The 26,610-nt window shown below is 39.0% G+C and overlaps 3 protein-coding genes and 1 long non-coding RNA gene across 8 annotated transcripts in view; 2 read left to right on the plus strand and 2 right to left on the minus strand.

Annotated features, from left to right (window-relative positions):
* Nucleotides 1–8,651, plus strand: LOC139612496 (solute carrier family 22 member 2-like). The gene is made up of 12 exons (XM_071468119.1): nucleotides 1–601; nucleotides 1,179–1,226; nucleotides 1,417–1,520; nucleotides 2,427–2,581; nucleotides 3,684–3,852; nucleotides 4,490–4,604; nucleotides 4,746–4,846; nucleotides 4,930–5,144; nucleotides 5,308–5,416; nucleotides 5,508–5,620; nucleotides 5,918–6,017; nucleotides 6,665–8,651. The coding sequence occupies exons 1-12, from the start codon at nucleotides 248–250 to the stop codon at nucleotides 6,747–6,749; spliced, it is 1,668 nt and encodes a 555-aa protein (XP_071324220.1). The 5' UTR covers nucleotides 1–247; the 3' UTR covers nucleotides 6,750–8,651.
* On the minus strand, nucleotides 6,881–9,813 carry LOC139612072 (plasminogen-like; the record flags this gene model as incomplete). Its single annotated transcript, XM_071467246.1, has 5 exons — nucleotides 6,881–7,298; nucleotides 7,990–8,135; nucleotides 8,783–8,889; nucleotides 9,487–9,627; nucleotides 9,725–9,813. Coding segments are annotated over 5 exons (645 nt in total), but the record flags the coding sequence as incomplete, so codon positions are not given.
* Nucleotides 9,814–11,138: 1,325 nt separating this feature from the next.
* Nucleotides 11,139–24,644, minus strand: LOC139612493 (plasminogen-like). The gene is made up of 19 exons (XM_071468114.1): nucleotides 24,490–24,644; nucleotides 21,500–21,635; nucleotides 21,285–21,391; nucleotides 20,833–20,947; nucleotides 20,608–20,747; nucleotides 19,858–19,978; nucleotides 19,616–19,734; nucleotides 18,673–18,835; nucleotides 18,383–18,507; nucleotides 17,898–18,057; nucleotides 15,901–16,088; nucleotides 15,653–15,801; nucleotides 15,414–15,507; nucleotides 14,656–14,770; nucleotides 13,781–13,855; nucleotides 13,543–13,683; nucleotides 12,839–12,945; nucleotides 12,046–12,191; nucleotides 11,139–11,354 (listed from the first exon to the last, which is right to left on the minus strand). Exons 1-19 carry the CDS (start codon nucleotides 24,536–24,538, stop codon nucleotides 11,193–11,195), a joined length of 2,412 nt encoding a protein of 803 aa, XP_071324215.1. The 5' UTR covers nucleotides 24,539–24,644; the 3' UTR covers nucleotides 11,139–11,192.
* LOC139612498 (uncharacterized) overlaps nucleotides 16,516–26,610 on the plus strand; it is a 28,013-nt gene continuing 17,918 nt past the window's right edge. For 3 of the 5 annotated variants that reach the window (XR_011686559.1, XR_011686557.1, XR_011686561.1), the window contains exon 1: nucleotides 16,516–16,967. This is a non-coding gene — a long non-coding RNA (uncharacterized lncRNA). The remainder of the gene's footprint in view (nucleotides 16,968–26,610) is intronic. The other 2 variants (XR_011686560.1, XR_011686558.1) reach the window with 1 other exon arrangement.

A 26,610-nucleotide genomic window follows, 5' to 3' on the forward strand; every position in this document is an offset into this window, starting at 1 on the left:
CTCAGTGATTACAAAATTCCTCTGCCATTCTCTGTTTAACTCCATTAAACAGTAACATGTACCAGCTGCAGCTTTACCTGTTTTTGACAGGTCTTTTTGGACTTTAGCTCCAAGATCACCCCGGTTAGTGAAGTGGACTATTAAGTCTGTCAAAATCTTTAAAGCAGATCACTGGCATTTGCCTCCAGACTATGATGTACCGAGAGCAAAACTTCATCCAGAGTATAAAAGAAAATTCACAGCACTAATGACGACCTTTGATGACCTCCTGGAGGAGGCTGGGACTTTTGGCCGCTGTCAGAGGCGTATCTTCGCCCTGTTCTGTCTTCTGTCGTTGCCTTTTGCAGGTGTTTACGTCGGCATCGTCTTCCAGGGTTTCACCCCGGATCACTGGTGTCGGGACTCTGCGGTGGTGGGGTGGAGGCAGGCGTGTGGCTGGAGCCTGGCAGACAGTCGCAGGCTGATGCTGCCTCTGGTCAACAGCTCTGGGGTGGTGCAGCAGAGCAGCTGTGAGCAGTACGAGGTGGACTGGAACAGCACGGCACTCACCTGTGACACACAGGAACTGGACCTCAGTGGAGTCCCGGTCTCTGGATGCAAGGTGAGATCTTAGCTGTTAGTTGCTGTTGGATTATTCAGTTCTGCAGTAAAGGCATATTTGGTTCAACAATTGCTTCAAGTCTTCATTTTCGTGTGTTAAAGGGAGGATTTTAAATAACAAATAACTTTATATCTTTAGATTCTTATCCATCTCTACGATACCATCAGGGAGGAGATTAATTCTGCAGCATGACAGCGACCCCAAACATTTATCCATGGTTAAACATTTCTTTTGCTGAGTTTGTTTTTCTTTCCATTTCTTTCAAATGTCTATTCCTTTGACCCTGAGGTTATAAAAGTGCTCTTTCAAAAATGAATTAAAACCCAAAACAAAAACAGCCCTTTCATCCAGTAAAAGAAAGTACTTTGACGGCCTTGTGGACAGATTCTCAAGAGGTCAAGGGCATAAATGAAAAGGGGGGCATCAGGAGGCATCAGTCTGGTTTTAGTGTTCATTTTTAACCTAAAGGAAAATTAGGCCTAATTAGATGTGCTCCTTCCTGAGTTTGATGTGTTTTGATGAGCAAATTTTAGAGTAGGAGTGCTGTTACATCTAATGTTTTGTTTTTGTCTTTAAGGATGGCTGGGAGTATCAGTATGAAGGGAGGAAGTCCTTTGTCACAGAGGTGGGAAGAGAAGTTTGACACATTTGTTCTTCAAAATAGGATTGATTTCATTCATTACAAAACTGAAACAACATCATTCACTAAATATTCTAAATAATGCTCCTCAGTCAATGTTAGTTGTATTATTTTACTGTATAAACATGAAGATATCCTGTATGTATACATGTTAGCCTTTCCCTTTTGGTCTCAGTTTGACCTGGTGTGTTCAGATGGATGGTGGGTGGACATGTACCAGTCCACTCTCAACTTGGGCTTCTTCATTGGCAGCTTTGCTTTTGGCTTCTTCGCCGACAGGTGAGGTCCTACACTGGTTTATAACCAGCCGCATGTTGTACTGTATGCTTCATGTGAACGGCTTATTGGATGGTCGAGCAGCTTCAGAGACGCCCTCCTCCCTCCTGTTCAACGTCCAATTAGATCCAACATTCACACCTGCCTCACATCGTGATTGGTCAGCTCCGCGGAGTGGGAAGGGAGCCAAGCATTGTATTTCCTGCTCTAACTGTCTTTTTATCCTTCTTCACACAACAAATTCTGTCACTTTTTGTGCAAACAACCTATTGCAACACTATTAATGTCTTCCTGAAGAAAAATATGTGTCATTATCCCTAACTATTAACACTTTTGCATGGTCACACAACACATCATGCAAACTATTGTTGTTTCTGAGAATAACCCCAATCCTTAGCCAATTACACCTTCATCAGTAGTAGTAGCATTTTGGAGAAAGATGGACCTATATCAGTTTGTTAGAGCAGAAGCTCAGAAATTACTTTTAGCTATAAGGATTTTAGCTGTTATTACAAATGGCATTTTTACAATATCAGGTTTATCTGTTATGTAAAATCTACTTCTGCTGAGAGATTCTGTAACCAGGTCCCTGTTTGTCTAATCTGTTGTAAAAAGAATGAGATGGTTGGTTACCTCTGTCATATGCTCTCCCACCTGCGCTGCCCTTTGTCCCACTAAGTATTTCAGAATATTTCTCACTAAATCTGACCAACACAAATCTTAGTGCAGAGGCTGGTACCACATTTACCCAATAGGTGTTGATGATTCACTGGTGTTACTACCCTCAACACTGATACCTGTAAAAATGTTGGACAAAAAGGCAATAAAAGATCTATAGCTTACTTTTCATACCTTCTCTTATTTTGAAAAGAATCCCCTCTTGACGCATGCTTACCTGTCTGTCTGCAGGTTTGGCAGGAAGCTCAGTTTCCTGATGTCCAACATACTAAATGTGATCTCCGGGTTTGTCCTGGCTGTGGCTCCAAACTACATCTCCATCCTGGTGTTCAGGACCCTCTTTGGCTTCGGGGTGAAAGGAGGCTGGATGACCTGCTACGTGCAGCGTAATGATGACTTCAGTGTTCGCTGATGTTGATTTTTTTTTGAGGCATCTCACTAATTATATATTCAGTAACTACCTACAGCAGCTAAATTATATAAACATTACCAACAGGCTGTTATATATGTGCAAAGTTATACTGCAGTTTTCATATCTCAAGCACCACATAGGGTCTGAAAGAGTTGTTGATCAGTACTAATGACTCAACTATTACATGGTCTAAAATTTATGGTTGTCACAATTCATTTTCAACTTCAATTTGAAAACTCCAAGGATCTGTTTCCAAAAGTCAGACATTGAATCTGACTTAGATCAAACTTATCGTTGGAATTTCAGAGAGATAAGTTGTCCAGTTGTTGACGATTGTATGCAGGACTTATTTGCCACAATTTCTGTGTGAACTATGACTTTTTTAAAACTAAAACATGGCCGACCAAGCAAGCACACCAAACCGCTCAGCTCTGTTCGCTCCAGCAGGAGACATTTGCCTTCAGGAAGAGCTGAACAAAGGGACATTTTGATGAGAAAATTCAGCCACAAGTGTGAAAATAGAGAAACGACCAGTAGCATAAGATCTATGCTCCATGCAGACCTGTTGCACTGACACTGTTCAGCAGGTGTCACTGACTGGCTGAGTTCAGAGGAAGCCTGGGGGTAGGGTGGCCAACGATTTAGGGTTATAATACGTCTTTATTTTTGTGAAACTGTCTGACTTGCATTAGACTAATGTAAGCGCAAAATGAAGACTGGCCTGGCAATACAGACCAGTCAAAAAAATCTCTGGCCCCATGTAACCTTAGTCACATTTTAACCAAACTTCAGCTGGTGCATGTGAGAATATTTGAATAAACAACTGATAAAGACAGGTACAAATATCACATACACACTAACGATATTATTCAAAAATAGTTGCATATGAGTGTAATTCATATGGGAGACAAATGACTGTGAATGTGATATCCGTGTTGTTTGACTTGTGTTGCTGCAGTACCTACTTGACCTCAGTAAAGTTAGTATATCCTGTATTTCTCTTGCAGGGGTCTGTGTTCACTTCATTTTGTTCAAGTGAAATACTCCATTAAAATGTTTTCCTGGGGTTTCCTCAGTGACAGAGATCGTTGGAGTGGAGTACAGACGAACAGTGGGGATACTGTTCCAGATGTTCTTCAGTGTCGGTGTCCTCATCCTCCCTCTGCTCGCCTACTTCATCAGTGACTGGCGCTGGCTGCAGGTCGCCATCACTGCTCCCTACGTCCTCTTCTTGTCCTACTACTGGTGAGAAACTTTATATTCTTGGCTGTAGATTTGCTTGCAGTCATCATCTGGTCCCTTGTGGTATTTTATGTCTGTCTTCAAGTACTTTTCCCTAAAACAAATCCGGTTAGGAAGGAAGAGCACATGCTTCAGCTAACTTTTTAATTTAGAAGCTCTGAAACTTAGAAAGTTAGAAGCTCATTCACGTTAGCTGCCGTGTGGCCAGCATAGGAGGGAAAGCCCAACCTCACACTTGAGGGGCAATACTAGCGACTCTCTTCTATGGAGAGTAACTAAGGTTTGTCCAAGAAAAAATCGCTAAAGGGGTCTAAAAAGTTGGTAAATGTAGAAACAAATGTACTAATTGTCAACACAGCTTGTTTGCACCAAATAATTTTGAAAGAGCACCGACCGCAGTGGTAACCTCATCACTCAGTCAGTCAGAGACAGACCCGTCTAAAGGGCTTTTCCCACTCTCATGGTCCAGCCAAAAAAAAGACAGTTTGTAATCTTTGATTTTTACCTCTGCTATGTTTGAATCAAGAAACACATTCAACCAAGAAATAGACCGAGGTCAGATCGTCCATTACCAGCAGATGTGCTGGTGAATAGAAGTTGGTGAATGAGATTTTTGTGTCTGGGTGGTTTTGTCTCTCAGGTTCATCCCAGAATCGCCAAGGTGGCTCATCTCCCAGAACAATTCCTCCAAAGCTCTGGAGATCATTGAAGCCATGGCCAAAGAGAACAAGATGAAACTCACTAGGAAGTTTGAGGTAGATCGACTTAACAGTTTACTCAGTACCATAATTCTACTGAAAGGAAACGTGTTTAGAAATAATGCTTTTCTGTATCACTGTGTCAAATCAGCTCCTAAGTTACTGTCTCAAGCCCAAACCGATCATTTCTTGTTTCAGACACTGACAGATGAGGAGGGCGACTCCCCCTCTGCCTCTTTGCTGGACCTGGTCAGAACCCCAAATATGAGGAAACACACTTTCATACTCATGTTCAACTGGTGTGGCTCGCTGAAGATCACTGATTTGAAGGCAATATTGAATCTAAATGTTGGATATATTGAGTCCTTTTGTACCTTTGTAGGTTCACCAGTGCTGTGGTTTATCAGGGCCTCATCATGAGAGTGGGGATAGCAGGGGGAAACGTCTACATCGACTTCTTCATTTCTGGTCTAGTGGAGTTCCCTGCTGCCTTCTTCATCCTCCTCACCATTGAACGTATCGGCCGGCGTCTTCCCTTCGCCTCCGCAAACATCATCGCCGGAGCTTCCTGCATCATCACTGCCTTCATTCCTGACAGTGAGAAGAGCGTCTTTCTCTTAGATTGCTTTACTTTGTCTTTTGCTTGAAAAATTGAGAACATTTCAGTGGTAAAGGTAAAAATTTAGGCTCAAATGAAATCCATTTTATTGATAGAAAGCCTAGACACTCCTGTAAATGCACCTTTGTCTCTGTGCCTCAGGTATGTTCTGGTTTAAGACGGTGGTGGCCTGCATCGGTCGGCTGGGTATCACCATGGCCTTTGAGATGGTGGTGTTTGTTAACACTGAGCTCTACCCAACGTTTGTCAGGTGAGGTCAGATTTATCATCTCTAGTTTCACATTCATGATACAGTAGCTTAAAATATGCAGTGTATTTACATTTTGTTTAACTGGATGCAGGAACCTGGGAGTGTCGGTTTGTTCCACCCTGTGTGACATTGGAGGCATCGTCTCTCCGTTCCTGCTCTACAGACTGGCTGTCATCTGGCTGGAGCTGCCCCTCATCATCTTTGGTGGGGTTCATATTATCAAGGAGGGAGAACATTTGTTGCAGTGTGTCTGAAATAATCACTCACGAAATGCTACATGTTCATTCTGCAAGAAAAAAAGATGTTCGTTTTTAATATGTAAACAGACAGATACTTTAATTCTCTTCATACTGGTATTTTGCCATCAATTTACTTGAGAAGTGAATAACTTCCAAACACATTTCAAATATATGGAACTGCATCAAAGTAAGTTTCAATTTTTCGATTAATCTTGTTGCTTATCAGTCACTGTTTTAAATCTCCACGTCGTATTTTGCACAGGAGTGGTAGCGTTCATCGCTGGAGGTTTGGTGCTGTTGCTTCCTGAAACCAGAGGAGCTCCTCTGCCTGAGACCATTGATGATATTGAATTTCCTAATAGGTGAGATGTTTCCCCTAAAAGTTGAATTAAATTAAAAAGTATTCAGATGTAAAAAAAAATGCTCCATTACCAGCAGCAGTCGAGCATTTAAAATGCTGAGTATAAGTGCTGTCTGGATATATCGTAAAGAAAATTTACCTTAAGTATCAGAAGTAAAAATACTTTTAATGCAGAATGTGCCCTCGCAAAGTTAGATCATTGTATGTATTCTGTTATTGGATTATTATTAATCATACATTAACATGTAGGAAACATTTACATACATGGTTTGGTCAAAGTGGAGTTAATTTTATTTTTTAACTAGTTTAGTGTTGGATAGTCCCAATTATAGCAATACATTATATAAGAGGATACAATTTTGTTGTTCATAAGAATTTATATCTTGTAAAATAGCACAAGATTTCTCTCTGAAATTAGAGTAGAAGGGAGAAGTACAAAAAAGAAATACTCAAATATTTCCAACACCGGCAAAACATATTATAGCAAAGAATTATAGGTGTCAACTGATGCTTAATTTCGGAGTGAAATTGCACATCAATTATTTTAATTGCTATGAAGTTATAAGTGTCAGAAAGATCTGAATATAATAAATATTAACTATATATGTATATATAACTTTTTAATATTAATGTTTTTTTTGCTCTCAGGAAAAAGGAGACTCCATTGGAGAACCAACAAATGAAGAAACTTTTAAAATCAGACCTGACAAGCAACAAGGAAACAAGTGTGTGATTGTCTTTGTGTGCATGCATGTGTGCGTAGATAGATTTTACTAGTGATACAATATGTTGCCCTCTGCTAAAAACAAGAAAGAGTGTTTTTTTTTTTTTTTTACTCATTTTCCATAAAGCATGATTTCCCCATTTTCTTTGTATCAAGTTTTATTTTTCAGCTCTTACAGAAAACACACTTTTACACACTAAAACCGGGAATATGCTCTGCTCATTGTTCTCTGAATTCACTGTTTTACAGTGGAGCACGATGTGTGACAGACAACAAACTTAAGTAGCCACATCGGAGCAGTACAGTATATACATGTTGTAATATCTTCCAAAAGCAAGATGAACCACTTTCTGTAACTTGTCACGTTTGAAGCCGTTTGTACGAAGTGGATGGTTTTTAACCGGCTTTGATGGTTCTCTCGATCCAGTCGACAAACTTGGAAACTCGAGCGTAGACACCGGGTTTCATGGCATTGGCGCATCCCAAACCCCAGGATGTGACACCCTGAAGGATATATCTGTTCTGATTATAACACACCAGAGGACCACCGCTGTCACCCTGCAGGGAGAAAAGACACAATCACATGTACAGTAGTACAGAATGTATTTTCCAACTTGTTTCACACATTTGGTGCTGTTAGATGGTTTTTAGTTCAACTCCTGTCAGTGGTGATCCTAGACTCTGAGGGGGCCCCAGGTAAAGAAGCCCATTGCAGACGCGACAATTAACAAATGTCCCAGGAATGCCTCACATGCAGATGCAGACAGTAGATACTACAATTTACAGATGATCCTTGAATGCCTTACATGCAGGCGATGGATAGATGCTAGCAACAGCTCACATCATCAAGGGGCTCCACTTAGGGGGGGTTTGGGGCAGCAGCAGTGCACTGTATAACATCTTTATGTCAGGTTTAAGGGCGGTCATAGTTGTCAATGCAAAATGTGCCAATATGAGGGGCCATCGTGGAACCTTTGGCCCCTGGGGGGGCCCCAAACATTTGCTTGGTTTGCCCCTCCTGACGGTGCAGCTCTGACTGCCAAAGCCAGACTAGAAAGAAACACCATGAAAGCAGAAGAAGGAACAGTTTTATGTTTTTGAACTAGAACTAGAAATGACATAGATAACGGTATCTGGAGTTGAAAACTAAGTTAATATCATAATCCCTATAAACCCAAACTAACTGCTGGTGTGAAAGACATTGTGTCTGACAGTAATGCAGCTTCCATAGATTCTGAGTTTTTCATACCTGGCAGCTGTCTGTTCCTCCCTCGATGTTTCCGGCACACATCTCATGGTCTCTGACTCTGCCGTTCAGATAGGACAGACGGTTGCAGATCTTGTTCTCAATCACAGGGAAACCAGCTTCCTTCAGGATGCCGTCACCTCCCGTACCTGCAACATATCTTCCTGCAGTTACCCACCCATCCTCCTCATCCTCATCATCCAAATGATCATTATCATGACAGGATTCCCCTCAACTGGGAACTTTTGAGAGGTCTTTGTATTACAGTTCACATTCACTGTGTTAGATTCAGTGTATTCGTTTGTATCTAATAATCAATTATACTGAAAGACAGATATTTAACTTCTCAGTATCTCATTTAAAGGTGCACTCCCAGCTTGTTAAACCACTGCCAATTTTTGTAAACTTGCATTTGCATTTCAGAGTATTTTATTTGTCTTTAATTTATAAATCAAGAATTGCAATAAAATGTTGTGATTTTGTCACATTTGGCACTCAATAGTCCACTACAATATCAATAAAATAGCTGGAAAAAGATCTGATACCAGTTACTGCCTTAGAAATTCTGAGATAATTTTTTTACCCTGGTTCTGATTTTGTTGTTTTTATCATAGCAGTCTGTTTTTTTCAGACTTTAAGAAATTAAATTCAGTCTGAAGAAATGAGGACCCTCCACAATGTCCACAGTGTCCTCACTTTCCAAACATGACCTCATGGTCAGAGCTTAAACTCTTATTGGTCCACACAAAGACAGCAGCACAAGAAAAAGCAAACAGACATACATGATGTACTATACCTTGAGTTTCACCCCATCCAGTGACATAACACTCTGTTCCACTGGCAACAATAAAGTCCCTCTCTGGGAGACAAGCTGGCAGGACCTTGTCATTTATCAGTGCTGGACTGAAAACACACAAATCATACACACACAGGAACATCAGTTTCACAATAATAACAGAAGGGGAGGCTACTAATGATGATTATTTTATATACTGATCAATAATTTAAACTATAAAATATCAATCATAATAGCAAAGGCAAATCACAAACTCAAAAGGATTCGAAAGTCCAAAAGTACAAAGATGTTTAATTTACAGCAAGTAAATGAAGTGAATGAAATGAATGAATGAAAAGCTGTGCCTGCAAATGCTAACGAATTGCATGTCAGAACAAAGCTGATGAACACACTGTTTAGTTATTTCCTTACAGATTTTGTTTGGTTTTTGTTTTTGGAAAAGCAATTAAAAACAAGACACTACAATCTAGACAAGTTAATGCCAAGTAGCCACAACTTGACCAGCCTGCCCTAGTTGCTAAGCTAAAATTGGACAATAACCAATTGTGGGGAGAAGGTTAGTGGATGGTCAGTTCTTTCAGTCATAAACAGTATAATCTGTAAAAGTAATTAAAGCATTAGTAGTGTTTTATATGCAGAACCAATGGTATTATTATTTGAACTTGTATTAGTAGTGGTGGTGGGATGATCAGCCCTGTACTCACCTCTCCAGTTTGAGCAGGGCAATGTCTGCACCGTTGGGTCCCAGCACCAGTTTCTCCAGTCTCCTGTCCTGTTTGGACGGCTCATTGGCTGCCTCTGTATGGACACCCAGCAGAACCCGGTAGGCTGAAGGCCGCTTGGACCTACAGTGCACATCATTTATAAATATGCAGACTAGTTATCCAGGGGTTGTGTTATCACAGGATGTGGTGATAGATGCTTTTTAATAGTCTCCCTGACCTCTCCAGGCAGTGTGCAGCAGTGAGGACCCACTGAGGGTCAATCAGAGTTCCTCCACAGAAATGAACTCCATTACTGGTAGGAAGACACAGACAGAAATGTTTTTAAGAGGGACTGAATGAACACTCCAGTTAAGATAATATGACTTTTAGTGTCAGATTATCATTTCAAAAACTAAGAATAAATAAAAATCCCTGAGATGCAGCATCCTGGTTTAAAAGCCTCTTGGTATTTAATAGATAATAAAAGCAAAATAAAATAAGAAAACAATCAGAGTAATATTGTACCATATTGTACCATATATTGATATATGGTACAATGGTACCATATATGGTACCATATATTGATATAACTGTTCTCTATTTGTACAACTACAGAAACAACAATTTCACAAGTAATCCCATTTCTTGCTCCATTACCAGCAGCAGTCGAGCATTTAAAATGCTGAGTATAAGTGCTGTCTGGATATATCGTAAAGAAAATTTACCTTAAGTATCAGAAGTAAAAATACTTTTAATGCAGAATGTGCCCTCGCAAAGTTAGATCATTGTATGTATTCTGTTATTGGATTATTATTAATCATACATTAACATGTAGGAAACATTTACATACATGGTTTGGTCAAAGTGGAGTTAATTTTATTTTTTAACTAGTTTAGTGTTGGATAGTCCCAATTATAGCAATACATTATATAAGAGGATACAATTTTGTTGTTCATAAGAATTTATATCTTGTAAAATAGCACAAGATTTCTCTCTGAAATTAGAGTAGAAGGGAGAAGTACAAAAAAGAAATACTCAAATATTTCCAACACCGGCAAAACATATTATAGCAAAGAATTATAGGTGTCAACTGATGCTTAATTTCGGAGTGAAATTGCACATCAATTATTTTAATTGCTATGAAGTTATAAGTGTCAGAAAGATCTGAATATAATAAATATTAACTATATATGTATATATAACTTTTTAATATTAATGTTTTTTTTGCTCTCAGGAAAAAGGAGACTCCATTGGAGAACCAACAAATGAAGAAACTTTTAAAATCAGACCTGACAAGCAACAAGGAAACAAGTGTGTGATTGTCTTTGTGTGCATGCATGTGTGCGTAGATAGATTTTACTAGTGATACAATATGTTGCCCTCTGCTAAAAACAAGAAAGAGTGTTTTTTTTTTTTTTTTACTCATTTTCCATAAAGCATGATTTCCCCATTTTCTTTGTATCACGTTTTATTTTTCAGCTCTTACAGAAAACACACTTTTACACACTAAAACCGGGAATATGCTCTGCTCATTGTTCTCTGAATTCACTGTTTTACAGTGGAGCACGATGTGTGACAGACAACAAACTTAAGTAGCCACATCGGAGCAGTACAGTATATACATGTTGTAATATCTTCCAAAAGCAAGATGAACCACTTTCTGTAACTTGTCACGTTTGAAGCCGTTTGTACGAAGTGGATGGTTTTTAACCGGCTTTGATGGTTCTCTCGATCCAGTCGACAAACTTGGAAACTCGAGCGTAGACACCGGGTTTCATGGCATTGGCGCATCCCAAACCCCAGGATGTGACACCCTGAAGGATATATCTGTTCTGATTATAACACACCAGAGGACCACCGCTGTCACCCTGCAGGGAGAAAAGACACAATCACATGTACAGTAGTACAGAATGTATTTTCCAACTTGTTTCACACATTTGGTGCTGTTAGATGGTTTTTAGTTCAACTCCTGTCAGTGGTGATCCTAGACTCTGAGGGGGCCCCAGGTAAAGAAGCCCATTGCAGACGCGACAATTAACAAATGTCCCAGGAATGCCTCACATGCAGATGCAGACAGTAGATACTACAATTTACAGATGATCCTTGAATGCCTTACATGCAGGCGATGGATAGATGCTAGCAACAGCTCACATCATCAAGGGGCTCCACTTAGGGGGGGTTTGGGGCAGCAGCAGTGCACTGTATAACATCTTTATGTCAGGTTTAAGGGCGGTCATAGTTGTCAATGCAAAATGTGCCAATATGAGGGGCCATCGTGGAACCTTTGGCCCCTGGGGGGGCCCCAAACATTTGCTTGGTTTGCCCCTCCTGACGGTGCAGCTCTGACTGCCAAAGCCAGACTAGAAAGAAACACCATGAAAGCAGAAGAAGGAACAGTTTTATGTTTTTGAACTAGAACTAGAAATGACATAGATAACGGTATCTGGAGTTGAAAACTAAGTTAATATCATAATCCCTATAAACCCAAACTAACTGCTGGTGTGAAAGACATTGTGTCTGACAGTAATGCAGCTTCCATAGATTCTGAGTTTTTCATACCTGGCAGCTGTCTGTTCCTCCCTCGATGTTTCCGGCACACATCTCATGGTCTCTGACTCTGCCGTTCAGATAGGACGGACGGTTGCAGATCTTGTTCTCAATCACAGGGAAACCAGCTTCCTTCAGGATGCCGTCACCTCCCGTACCTGCAACATATCTTCCTGCAGTTACCCACCCATCCTCCTCATCCTCATCATCCAAATGATCATTATCATGACAGGATTCCCCTCAACTGGGAACTTTTGAGAGGTCTTTGTATTACAGTTCACATTCACTGTGTTAGATTCAGTGTATTCGTTTGTATCTAATAATCAATTATACTGAAAGACAGATATTTAACTTCTCAGTATCTCATTTAAAGGTGCACTCCCAGCTTGTTAAACCACTGCCAATTTTTGTAAACTTGCATTTGCATTTCAGAGTATTTTATTTGTCTTTAATTTATAAATCAAGAATTGCAATAAAATGTTGTGATTTTGTCACATTTGGCACTCAATAGTCCACTACAATATCAATAAAATAGCTGGAAAAAGATCTGATACCAGTTACTGCCTTAGAAATTCTGAGATAATTTTTTTACCCTGGTTCTGATTTTGTTGTTTTTATCATAGCAGTCTGTTTTTTTCAGACTTTAAGAAATTAAATTCAGTCTGAAGAAATGAGGACCCTCCACAATGTCCACAGTGTCCTCACTTTCCAAACATGACCTCATGGTCAGAGCTTAAACTCTTATTGGTCCACACAAAGACAGCAGCACAAGAAAAAGCAAACAGACATACATGATGTACTATACCTTGAGTTTCACCCCATCCAGTGACATAACACTCTGTTCCACTGGCAACAATAAAGTCCCTCTCTGGGAGACAAGCTGGCAGGACCTTGTCATTTATCAGTGCTGGACTGAAAACACACAAATCATACACACACAGGAACATCAGTTTCACAATAATAACAGAAGGGGAGGCTACTAATGATGATTATTTTATATACTGATCAATAATTTAAACTATAAAATATCAATCATAATAGCAAAGGCAAATCACAAACTCAAAAGGATTCGAAAGTCCAAAAGTACAAAGATGTTTAATTTACAGCAAGTAAATGAAGTGAATGAAATGAATGAATGAAAAGCTGTGCCTGCAAATGCTAACGAATTGCATGTCAGAACAAAGCTGATGAACACACTGTTTAGTTATTTCCTTACAGATTTTGTTTGGTTTTTGTTTTTGGAAAAGCAATTAAAAACAAGACACTACAATCTAGACAAGTTAATGCCAAGTAGCCACAACTTGACCAGCCTGCCCTAGTTGCTAAGCTAAAATTGGACAATAACCAATTGTGGGGAGAAGGTTAGTGGATGGTCAGTTCTTTCAGTCATAAACAGTATAATCTGTAAAAGTAATTAAAGCATTAGTAGTGTTTTATATGCAGAACCAATGGTATTATTATTTGAACTTGTATTAGTAGTGGTGGTGGGATGATCAGCCCTGTACTCACCTCTCCAGTTTGAGCAGGGCAATGTCTGCACCGTTGGGTCCCAGCACCAGTTTCTCCAGTCTCCTGTCCTGTTTGGACGGCTCATTGGCTGCCTCTGTATGGACACCCAGCAGAACCCGGTAGGCTGAAGGCCGCTTGGACCTACAGTGCACATCATTTATAAATATGCAGACTAGTTATCCAGGGGTTGTGTTATCACAGGATGTGGTGATAGATGCTTTTTAATAGTCTCCCTGACCTCTCCAGGCAGTGTGCAGCAGTGAGGACCCACTGAGGGTCAATCAGAGTTCCTCCACAGAAATGAACTCCATTACTGGTAGGAAGACACAGACAGAAATGTTTTTAAGAGGGACTGAATGAACACTCCAGTTAAGATAATATGACTTTTAGTGTCAGATTATCATTTCAAAAACTAAGAATAAATAAAAATCCCTGAGATGCAGCATCCTGGTTTAAAAGCCTCTTGGTATTTAATAGATAATAAAAGCAAAATAAAATAAGAAAACAATCAGAGTAATATTGTACCATATTGTACCATATATTGATATATGGTACAATGGTACCATATATGGTACCATATATTGATATAACTGTTCTCTATTTGTACAACTACAGAAACAACAATTTCACAACTCTCAGATGTGCATTTTTTAACACGTTTTATTTTGAGGATTAAAATCAGTTTCTTAATATCAAACCAAAATATTGGTCATTGTTTCTGCCAGGTCACAGAAGTTACCATCAGTTTTTCTAAGAGGTAATTAATCTGCAAAAAAGTTTGTTTAAAAATACTTCAGATGCTCAAACACTTTAAACCATCTGGATGAAAAAATGTTCCATCTGCTAAGTGTTGAAAATAATTTTAACCAATTTCTCAAATTGTGACTCAGGTTGTCATCTTTGTTCTGATTCTTTAACAGAGGTGCAACTTTGGAAACAGGTTATAAATCCTCTTTATTATTTAGCAGATGAGTTGTTTTTCATCCAGATGAGGATTCTGGAGATACCATCAGAGCATCTTATCTGAAAAACCCAGTATCACTTAATCTTTACATCATATTTTATAAATGTTGTAAGACTTACAGAATCACATTTTAGTGATGTTGTACTCACCTAGTCCGGAGGCTGATTTGCCAGGGCCAGGAGTGAGGTTTGGACACGCAACCTCCAACAATGCGACCAAAACAACGCTTTGGTTTGGTAACTGGCGTCCCACAATTCAGTCCCGCTACAAAGGAAAGTTCATTCATGAGTTCTCACAAAAGAAGTAATGCAACAAAAACACTGGATTTGTTTAAATTAAATTGGTATAAATTAGTATAAATTGTCTGGATAAGGATGAGATATCTAAAGTGTTGGAAGGACAAAAAAAATGATTCTGTCATTAAATCCTTATCATTAGTTGAGAAGTAATTGTAAAGTTTGACCTTAGTGTGGTGCCAGAGAGGCTATGTTAAATCAAAATGGTTTATCCTTTGTACTGTGGCCAGTTTAACATATGTCAGACTCGGGAGCTCTGTGATGGCACAATTGAATCAGCTTTCATCAGTCCAAGTTGTAGTTTTCCAGGTTGTAGTGTACTTACACTTAGCTGTGCTTGGAGCTGAATGAATTCTGGATTAGGGCTGCAACTAGCAATTACTTCCATTATATATCTAGAAGTTGACAAGTTTAAGGGATCACCAAAGTCAGTAGGATTCATCCTCTGGGTACCATGAACCACTGTACCAAATTTCATGGCAAACTAATAGCTATTGAGATATTTCTCATTGGACAAAATCTGGACAAACCAACCTAGACACATGCAGTTAGAGTGGTTAAAAAGTTAAATGAGGAATTGTAATGTGCCACATACAAGTAATGTAACATACCACAGTCAGGGATCTGACAGTAATCCCATTTCTTGTTCCTGTCAGTAGTGTAGCACCACGGTCCGTTCACATCGTTATCTGGGTTTCTGCAGCTCTGACAGTGACGTACAAAGACAGAATCAACGAAACAGAAAATAATATTATGACTCTGCCAGCTTTTTATCATTTATTTCTTCATTAAATCAAGAGCAAAATGTCCACAATCCAAAAGTCTATAGGTCAAAATGGATCAAACTTACATTGCCCTCCAGGCCCTTGGTAGGATGAGTTTGTGGGGTAAAGCTGTTGTGTTGGTGAGGACTCTGAGCGCTCCAGGCCTGGCAGGTCACACCCAGAATGGTGATGGAGGTTGGACCCCGGTATGTATCTCCATTTCCAACCTTACAGTCTACCATGGCAAAGAGAAGCAAGTGGTTGAAAAAAGAATTTTTAAAAATGACAAATAACCTTAAAATCTGACAAATACACATTTAGAAAGTTAGTTTACCTTTCACTGTTGGGGTCTGGGTAGCGCCGGAGGGGGGAATGGGGTTTGGTACGGCAGATGGTACTCCTGGATCATTGGCGGGGCATTTTTCCAAGTTGCAGTACTCCCAGCGGACACTGGGGTCTGTAGTGTAACACCAGGGAGCTCGGTCTCCGTCGGGGTTCCTGCACAGATTCCTCTTGAGGTCCCTGTTGAAAGATAAGATTTGGAACATCAGGTCAATAGGTACCAATAACCTTTGCATTTTAGTCCTTGAGACAAACCAGGAAACGTTTTTTGCTGTATACAAAACTACAAATACCACCAGGGGGCAGGATGTGCCTCTGACTGTGAAGTAGCAACAAGTGATGAAGAAGTAGATGCTGTGTGACCAGATGTTTGCCTTACATGTGCCATGCTGATGTACAAACTAAATTATTTCTTCAAAACTAGACAATTGCTTGATAATTGCTGAATCACAAGCTTGACAGTACTTAAACTGTAACACCACTTAAACTGGGATACACCTTTACAACATTCATATTTTTTGTTAAGTCCACAAAGCAAAAACGAACAATATACTAGTCTATCTCATGTGTCTGTGGCACCTCTCCCTGGGGCCATTGGTTCCTAAAAAACACTTTTAAAAAAGTCTCAGTAATGTCCTAAAATGATGTAGTTTTAGCAAATATTTGGTGTTTGGTCTGGTAGAGCATGTGCATGTGAGTCCCCTTTGTTAAACTGTTGGTCCTGGTCTGTAAACACAGAGGGACCGGCCACACTCCAGATGGCACAGTGTAGTGATGTTCCTCCACTGAAGAAACAACCTTTTTTTTTTCTTTAGTAAAAAGGCCCCCAACAAACAAAGAGACAAGACCAGAGCACAGACGGATTGGCCATGAGGACTATAAACAGATTATACTTCAGTACCCCGAGCCAAAACATCCAGTAAGTTGTAACGTTTTTACCAGATTCTGTGGCGCCATCTGTCCAGGGCTAAATATAATTCCCAGTCCGGCCAGTGGAGCCAATACTGGTATGGCTAAACCAAGATGGACAGCCCAACGAGCTGGCTAAGGGCCCCAGCTGTAAGTAACTTCATAGTTACATAATGTTACATGTCTGTGTTCACTGGTGACCGCTACAGAAGGTATGCTAATGTTAGCTAACTTATGTGTTCGGTGAATGTTGTCGTAGCTAGCTGGCTTCCTGCTAGCATTGCAGTGGAGCATATTACAGCAATGCTAGTGTGTGCTAACGGTTGTGGCTAGATCGTTTTTTGTTGGGTCTTGTGTTCATGATAACTTAAGTTGAGCTTCTTGTTTGTTTCTTGTCCGGCTTCACAACATGTTGCTGACTGTTTGGACTTTCCGGGGGAGTCGAGGAGGACACAGAAAATGTAGTCGGGAGTTTTCCAAACTTTTAGCGGGACATGTCACTACGAAGCGGTGTGTTTGGAGTCTATCGTTGCCAGTAACAAATTTATGATGTATTTTTCCACTGCTAACAAACAAGCGTTAGCACTAGCTCCACTAATGAGAGGAAAGGGAGCAGCGAGTAAGAGACTATGGGTGTGCTTGGATACAGAGAGCAGCTAGTGAAGGAGCTCAGTTTCCACAGCAACCAGTTTCAAGTCTACTTCCTGTTTACTTTCGACATCCTGGTGGTGGAGTGCGACATCGAGTGGCAGTGACGATCGCTTACAAAACCTTTTAATTGTTGGTTTTAGTCAGTTCATTGGATTTGTTCACAAAACGAAAAACATGCACTATAGCCCGACTTAAATTTAATACATACACAGCACCAGTCAAAAGTTTGGACACACTCTCCCATTCAAAAGCGTGTCCGAACTTTTGATTGTCACTGTAAGTATTTATAATTCAGACTTCTGCTATTTGGGTTGAGAATCAGCTAAAATATCCCATCAGCTTGGAGTGAAAAATAAGTGTCAAATCTGCATTTTTAAATATAAATATATAAGTAAATATAAGTGTTAGGAGATGCTTAGTGATGCTCACGCTGTGGGGTATCTCTCTGGAGTTTTTGTGTGACTGTGAGGAGACATGGAGTTCCACATTTGACATTTCTTTCCGCTGATGGTCTCTGATGTTATGCCACGGTAACTCGACCCATCCCCCTTGTAACAGTCTTCCTCCTCTGGGGGGATCACTGGGTCGTCTGCAGTGAGAGACAAGAACATAGGCTGATGGGTTGATGCATTGTCACTTGAAGCAGAAAGAAAAGATAGCTGTGAAGTTAACATTAACATTATTGTGACTGGGTAAGGAAATTAGTTTGCATTTACTCATTTACTTCAGTTAATCATTGATTTGTATACTATTTCATCCTTCCTTTGCAAATTTGTTTTGTCCCCAAAGTGTCTAAACAAATCAAAAAACTATGCTGACCATGTAAATCGTCTTACTGTTTTCCCTAATTTTTCTCAATTGTCCAAATTTAGTGCAGCTGTTTTTAGAATCTACATCATTGACCTCTGTTATACCTGGTCTTGGTGCATCCCCACAGCTCGGCACCGTGCAGTACTCCCAGCGAGTGTCAGGGTCAGTGGTGTAACACCAGGGCTTTCTCTCATTGTCGGGGTTACGACAGTAGTTGTTATCTAGGCCTCTGACAAATAAATACATCGTCATAATGAAGAACACAAACAAGGTATAGCCAATATACTGTATGTGCTTGGGGTGGTGTGTCTGGGTTAGGGTTGTTACTGATATTTTGTCCAATCCATTAATGTAAGTGAGAATAGACATATTTCCTTAGTATAGGAGCTCTTACTTGCAAGGGTAGTTAACAGGGGTGCGGTTGTGTTTGTGAGGTGTCTGAGCCGACCAGCTCTGGCAGGTTTTTCCAGACTCTGTTACGGAAACTGTTCCTCGATATGCTAAGCCTTCACCGGTGGCACAGGTCAGCTCTGGGACGATGGTGGGAGGCTCGGATGCTGAGGACAGAGGATGAGATGGCTTAGTTGTAGAGATAATGTTGAGAATATGTGGGCAACATGTCAAGTAATATTCTTCTGGAAGTTATGACCATGTTACTCATAGTTATGGGATTAGATCTTCTAATAAATAAAAAAGTGGCAAAGAAAGCAGTGAATTCTTCACTGTCATCAGCAACAGGAAGACCTGAACAGCTGTATTGTGTTTAGAAGCACTGGCATTTTCTTATGATTTTTCTTATGAGAGACTAAGTCATAATTAGGGCTGCAATTAATTTATCAATTTATTATCAATTTATCTATCCATGACTGAAATTATTAATTGCTTATCAAAAATATTGCAGATTAACCTTTTGTTGATATACTTAAGATTCCATATCATGTGTCTGTAAGTAGATCCACTTGGGTTTTGCCTTCAAATCAAGACATCTGTGCTACATGTTTGTATTTTTAGGTGTCATATATGGTTTGATATCCTCAATATTTTGCCCAATAAATAAGTCATGTTATTTTTATATCTTTTGTCCTACAGATTGTGCTATAGGATCAGCTTGCCAGTTCAATGGTCCCATGCCAGAAAAGTGTTCAAAACTGAGCCAACACCTTTTGATGTACACATTTTCCATAATTCTGCACCACAAGATATATTTCCATATGTTTACATTAGTTTAAAATTCTGATTCTAGTCCTTTTTTTTAGATACTGGGAGTGTGGGCAGATAAAAGGCTTTACAGTGATGAAATAGAGATAGAGTAAACTTATAAAAATTGGAGGATTTACTGCAGCGAGGAATGGAGCAGAAGTCCCATCTTTTGGAGGGGCTGGTGGTGAAGCACCAAGGTCGAGGGTCTCCATCAGGGTTTCTGCAGTAGTTCTCTTCAAGATACTTTTCTGGGAGACTAGAGTAAACATTGCATAGAACTTATTTAGCTTTAGTTTAGCTGTAAAAATCAATCTGTCAGATCTTATGAAATCCTCCTTATGATGATCTATAAATGCAAGTATATCTCATGTAGTCTTACGCGCTGGGGATATAACCGTGGTTGTGAGGTTTCTGGGAGTCCCAGCGTTGGCAGGTGAAGCCGTTTTCAGTGGTGGAGATTTTTCCTCTGTAGTTCTCACCACTGCAGTGTATACACTCCTCTGTAAAGGAACAAGCATAGGCATCACACTGTCATCTGCGTTATGATTAGGCTACCATGACATTGTGCATGCATATAGGTGTTTATGTGACTACAACACCTGGTGCATGTGCAGAAATGTAAAACATCCAGGGTTGGAAATTACATTTCTGTATCCATCTCCTGCAAGAGGATAAAATAGTACAAGAAAATGCTATATCTAACATAACATTATGATCTACCTCCTTACTAAAGTTACCATTGAATTTGAATCAACACTCACCGACACATTCTTGAACAAAGTGACTTACTGCATTTCATTATAGTGTCTGGTGCTCCTGCATTTTTGTTCATCCATGTATTTTATCATGTATCAACTATTTAACGTACCGAACTCCCATCATAGAATATAGAGCATTTTACAAGCCTACAGCAGCAGGTTTTACCCACAATTCTCCTAAACCTCAGGACTAAGGGGAAAAAAATAAAAGAAATCTCATATGGAAATAAAAAGATCCTCCCTCATCATCCTGACATTTTTTGTTAAATTCTCAGAACTTTAAAGGAAGCTGTATAGTATATTAGAATATGGAGTAATTTCAGACATGCAATAGTGTTTATATGAGCCTTATCATTATTATTGAATCTTACCAGTGCAGCTGGGTACATTACAGTGCTCCCAGCGGGTGTTGGGGTCGGTGGTGTAACACCAGGGTCCCCCACTGTCTCCATCAGGGTTTCTGCAGAAGTTAGAATCCAGGTCTGCTCGGGGGTGGGACTGCGGTGTGATACTGCGGGTAGACACATTGAGTTAAATTATATGAAAAGATATAAAAGAATGTGATGTGATGTAAAATAATAGATGTGAATACATACTTTGGCCTGTGGGGGTATTTTGCTTCCCATCTCTGACATGCCTTTCCTGATTTTGTTTTGGACTTTGTTCCTCTGTAATCTGTTCCTATTCCATTCACACACTCCAGGAGGTATTCTAGACAGGTCAAAGAACACAATCAGCATCACATGTTTGATCATTCATGAGTGATCATTCTGTTTGCTGACAGAGTACAGTCATTCTCTGGTAATCAAATTCTTTAGACAAAGTTCCGGGTGAATCATTTATCTGATTCCACTGAAGTGTTGTATCGTCCCCAAAATCTGAGCAACAGTAGTGTTTAACTTGCAGTCCCTCTCTTCTGTGTTTGCAGACACAGTCCAAACACCACCGATCATGCAACATAAGGCTAAACATTAACTGCAGCGTAACAGTGAAAAACTGGAGACATTTCAACAGTTGTAACAATTGACGGAAAGACAAAAGTACTTGCCTTTTTTTTCATATAAACCTGCACTGGTTCTGCGCAGTATGCTCTCTGTTTTAGAGTTTGCTGCTGCTGTCCAACACTCTTGATCCTTTTCAATATACATGAATGACCTGTGAGAACACAGTCAGTATCAGGTTTAGATGCTGAGCGTTAAATGTAGAAGTTGTATGGGATGTAAGTGAAAATGTAAAATTGGTATTTTAAAGGTGTGAACTTGCTTGCATGTGAACGTTGTTTCACTGTTACATTTGGTGGCACACTCAGCCACAGTGTTAACTGAATACTGTCGCTTGTGCAGTGAGAGGATCCATGCCCCTTCAGTTTTGGCGTATCCGTCCACGTCAGTACCACTCACTAGGATCAGACACAAAAGATTTATTTCACGGTCAAATGTACAATGTATAAATTATCATTTGCTGAATGAATAACATGCATTTTCAGATGCAAAGAAATTATAGTAATTCAACAATGTATCAAGTAATAAAGGGGAAATAAACCAGTCAAAATCATTACAACTTGTAATAGAAATGCGTAAAAGGAAATATAGTTAGTATTGTAATGGAAGGTTACATGTGTAACCATAGTTCTCTGACTGTAGAGTCTTGACACAATAGAGAACAAAAGCAATTAAAATGACATTTTAAAATTAAGTAAAGGGTTGAAAGTAAAGAAGAAAAAACTATATGTTTACCTGCAATTAGGTCTACAAACTGTATAATATATATATATATATACACACAAACATACATATACAGTATTTACAGTATACATGTTTACTTTCTTCAGTTATTTTAAAATGTAATATGTATTTATTAAGAATTCTATATATATTGAATTTTGCATGGGAGCCCTGGATGTTATTTATGAGACACTCTATGAGTAGGTACTGAGAAACAGTTCAGAACTGTGGCAGTTTATTTTTAACAGTGTGCTGGGAAGCCCAGGATTGCAAAGCCTCAACTGTCCTCTCATAGGTGAATCATAAATATTTAGTTTAGGTCTCTGCGATAAGTCTGTGCTTTGAGGCGTATCAGTTTGTGGGACGTGGACTTTGAATTGTGTTAGAGGACTAAATGAAATGCATTTCATCCCATGGCTGTTCAAATCAGCACAGAAGTGTGGAAAAGTGTGTAGAGATGACGGAGAACAGGTTTTGGAAATACAAAACAGAACCTTTGTCCATGAACTAGTCCAGCATGAAAAAAGTCAAAAGAGAAAAGTAAGAATTCATGCAGAGAACTTAAGAGTACTTTGACATTTTGGGACATGCACTGATTCACTTCCTTGTTGAATCAGTGCATTCAAAAATATGAAGCTACAGCTACAGCAGCTTGTTAGGAGGAGGAAACAGTTAGCCTGGCTTTATCTGAAGGTTAAAGGTTCCATACTTCATAGTTTTTCTGTGTTTTATTCAAAAATTTTAAAATTCAGAAGAAGATATATTTGTATATTTGTAACTAAAATCCATCTCAATATAGTTTAATATCTCCTCTCTCTCTTCTCTCTGGAGCTCTAGCAAGAACAGGGTTTTTTGTGGTGGTCTCTGAGCCTCTCTTTTTGATTGGCTGAATGTTTTCTAAGTGATGCACTGCCAGGCCAACCACAGATAACCGACTGTAGCCTACTACCACTTAAAACTCACCGGTAAGTCAGCACTGAAATGAGCCAAACAGACTTTAAGCTAAACTTTAAACTTTAGCCAATGGTCTCTAATGTTACTTAATGGTAAGGCTGTTCAATGAGGTGTTGGCTTTCTGATGTCTAATGATTGTGCAGTATGTCCTCCATATTTCTGTCTTGTAGCTTGCAAGCTCAGTGATGGGATGACAGCTTTGTGTTGTTATTGAAGTTCGAAACAACATGGCTGTGACGCCACAAAAAGTCCTGACGGGTCATTCTAAGGCACAGTTTTCTGAATACCGACTGTTTGCGTTCTCCGTGGTTTGAACATTTTGATACTTGCACAGTATTAATAAAGCTTTATAATCAAAAAGGACATGGAAATGTCACTTTCTCCAATATAAAAAAATCAGCCTTTAATGCTCACGAATAAAAACATAACATCTTTTTTGTTTAATCAATATAAAACCTAAGGATGCAACAGGCTAGCTGTTTCTTGTTGCTTCTAGTCTGTGTGCTAAGCTAACCATCTCCTAGCTGTAGCTTTAGCCATGAGAGTGATATTGATTTTCTCATCTAACTGTATGTCATTTCATTTATTCCCTTAAGATTTGATATCAGGCCCCAAATATTTTCTGGAAATTTGAAGATGAATCAAATAGACTGATGTTGGATGAAATGATGGACTCGCTTTTATGAAGTTTTTTTCCATCCAGCACAGAGGTTTAGACATGCCAGGCAGCTGCCATTTACAGATATTGTGCATCAAATAATAATTCATCTCATTTCCTTCCTTGTAGAGTCAAGTGAAGGTGTATACACAATGCAAAAAATAACACTGTCGGACCCAATGTTGAACCCTGGGGTACACCATAGATAGGATAGGATGTGAAATTAAGAAACTTTCTGACTAAGCAAGTTGTGAGATTTAACTCCAACACCAGTCACACACACTTAGCCATGCAGGAGGTTCAGTGAAGCACAATGGTATCTGTTTTTTTAAATTTATTATTTAAAACTTTTGTTTAGGGATTGGATTTACTCTGTGTCAGTAGGATTTTTTTAAGTTTCACTGATGGCCAGTCATTGTTGTGTATTGTAAAGATTTAGTCTTCAAATTAGGTCAGTATGGACAATTTGGAAAAAACTGAATTTATCGGAGAAACATCTTAATTAACAATATAAAATTAAACATATATTACATGACAATGCATCTAAGACTATATTTATCAGAGCAAAAGAGGAAAAGAAATTCAGGGCCATTCAGACGTGGCCAGTCCAGACTATGTTGTAACTCAAGCTATCAGTTTAATGTGGTTTTTGAGATGTGTTTCTTCTTTGGCTGGGTTTTTCTCGATCTTTGTCTCAATAGCAACAAGAACAAAATCTTATTTTTAGGAGCATGCAGACGTGTCTCCTAATATATCCTGACACAGTTTCCTAATGAGGTACTTTCACATTGAAGTCAAGCAAATCACATAATTTTTTGTATTTTACCGCAATCATAAAATTGCAGATCTTTTCACAGTTATCATTACTATCATTATTCTAATCATCATCATATTATCAAGATGCCATTATGTCTTACCAGTGCAGATCAGGGCTCCCAGGAGGAAAGCTGCTGTGTGCAGGTCCATGGTGAGGCCCCTATACTAGCAGCTCATACTCAGCCAAGTCACAGAGGTACCTCCTGTTATATTATTGGGCTCCTTTGGGAAGCCAGGAGGCGCGTTTGGAAGACAAATAGGACAACTGAACCATTAGTCAATCATTGGCCTGACAAGGACGACAAAAGGGCAACAGGTCAAAATCCTTGTTTATGGGCGATTCTGGGACACAAAGTGTTGCATCGCAATATGACAGTGTCTCATCTTTTCTGTTAAGTGTTGAGATGCACCCACAGATGTCTTGAGCTGCTCTGTTGCTTTTCTGCAGTTACAGTAGATTTGATATCATGTGACCTTTTCTGTTGTCTTATCAACATGCCAATTCTTTGTACGTTCCTCTTTGGTATTCATAAATGTCCTGTGTGGTGTTAAACATGTAATTATAGTAGCGGTATAAGGCTGCTTAATCAGGGGTATCTTTAAAGTTAATTTATGTCTGTGCGTAGTAACATCATAATGTATTACAGACATGATTTTCATTGTGCTGGTGAATACTATGTGATCTAGATCAAATGAGATCAATATATACAGTTAATCTTCAGCTAAAAGGGACCCATGCCCTGAACTGCAAACATATGATTACAAAATAACCTACTTTAGACTGTTCAGTGTGCGGTGGGGCAGAGTGACTACTGTTCAATTGTGTAGTTTTTATAAAAAATCTTCAATTTCAGGTCAGTTTTCAGTCAAATTTTCAGCTAAGTTAAAGATAAGGTGGAGTTTGTGTCTGTGAAGGATCCTCTGGAAGGCTGCGTGAGATCCCCCTCCTTCAAAAGTGTAAATTATGACACTATTCTTGTACTACTGTTTCTGATCATGCAGTGAATGAACCTGAGGAAGCTGCATTATGAAACTTGTTGTTCATTCACAGATTTGTAATCATGTACATCTGCTAATAAATGAAGACAATATAGTTATAATACACTTTGCTCTGGAATTTGGAGGGCTTCACTTAAAACATTTAAAAAATGATAAATAGTGTCACAAATAAGATAAAAAGAGGCAAAATTTTAAAGACCCAACAGACTCATTCAAAAACTCAGCTTTGAATAACAATAATAATAATTGAAGTTTGGTTAAAAAAAATTTAAATTACATCTTCTACCTCTCTTTAAAAATTCCAAAATTTCTGAATATGCAAATATTGTTCATGTTGTTTGTGTTCAAGTGTTTGTCTAGATGCTTCAAATTTCCACATCACGTTTGTTTGCAAACCTCAGTTGGCTTCCAAAATATTTGTGATGTCACAAAATCCCACTCATATGCACATGTCTTTAAATCAGATTTATGGTGAGGCAATAAAAAAAATTGAATGTGAAAACAGCACATACATCTTTCTGCTCAGTGAAGCTCAAACATTCAAATGAGGTAACAATGGGCACATTAAACACAAGAACATTTCTGTTCTATTAAACAACTAGCATCCCCCATCTTGCTCTGTCGTCTCCTCTTTATTAATCACCAAATATTTTGATAATTGATAAAAAAAAATTTAAGTAGTTTTTCAAGCAAAAATGCCCGACTATACTTTGTTGCAGCCTTTAAAATGTGAAGATTTACAGTATTTCATTGTATTTATAATCACAGTAAAGTAGATATCTTTGGGTTTTGGACTGATGGTCAGTCAAAACAAAACCTCTGAAGACACCAGCTCAGGTTATTGGAATTTGTGATGGGCATTTTTCACTCATTTCAGGCCAAAAAGGTAACCAATTAATCAGGAAAATAACAAATTCATTGCAAATTAAAATAATTATTAGTTGCAACTCCAGTCTAGTAAAAATATTTACTCAAGAACATAGTACAGTTTTGACATACTTCCATATATTTGCATTGTATGCTTTGTATTTCTACACATATATACTGTCTTTGGTTCACTTGAACTAAATCTGAACAAATGTCAATGACCAGCAGGGGGTGCTGTTGATCACCAACTTTAAGGAGACGCACTTAAAAAAATATTCCATGACCTCTCCAACTTAACCTGAAGTAACAGTGGGGGAGAGGTGGATAATGCCAACAAAAGACACCTTGTTGTTGCT

This window comes from Trachinotus anak, unplaced genomic scaffold, assembly GCF_046630095.1.
Source record: "Trachinotus anak isolate AG129_WGS33_773 ecotype Australia unplaced genomic scaffold, CSIRO_AGI_Tana_v1 ptg000031l, whole genome shotgun sequence".
Taxonomy (NCBI): Eukaryota; Metazoa; Chordata; class Actinopteri; order Carangiformes; family Carangidae; genus Trachinotus; species Trachinotus anak.

Bases quoted from the DNA above. Each gene is read 5' to 3' on its own strand.
- LOC139612496 (XM_071468119.1), top strand. From the start codon at position 248: ATGACGACCTTTGATGACCTCCTGGAGGAGGCTGGGACTTTTGGCCGC. The intron at 4,847-4,929 runs GTGTGGCTCGCT...GTACCTTTGTAG, and splicing joins TTCATACTCATGTTCAACTG to GTTCACCAGTGCTGTGGTTT. The intron at 5,417-5,507 runs GTGAGGTCAGAT...AACTGGATGCAG, and splicing joins CTCTACCCAACGTTTGTCAG to GAACCTGGGAGTGTCGGTTT.
- LOC139612493 (XM_071468114.1), bottom strand. From the start codon at position 24,538: ATGGACCTGCACACAGCAGCTTTCCTCCTGGGAGCCCTGATCTGCACT. The intron at 21,636-24,489 runs GTAAGACATAAT...GTCTGATCCTAG, and splicing joins GGGAGCCCTGATCTGCACTG to TGAGTGGTACTGACGTGGAC. The intron at 13,684-13,780 runs GTCAGGGAGACT...TGTGCACTGTAG, and splicing joins GCTGCACACTGCCTGGAGAG to GTCCAAGCGGCCTTCAGCCT.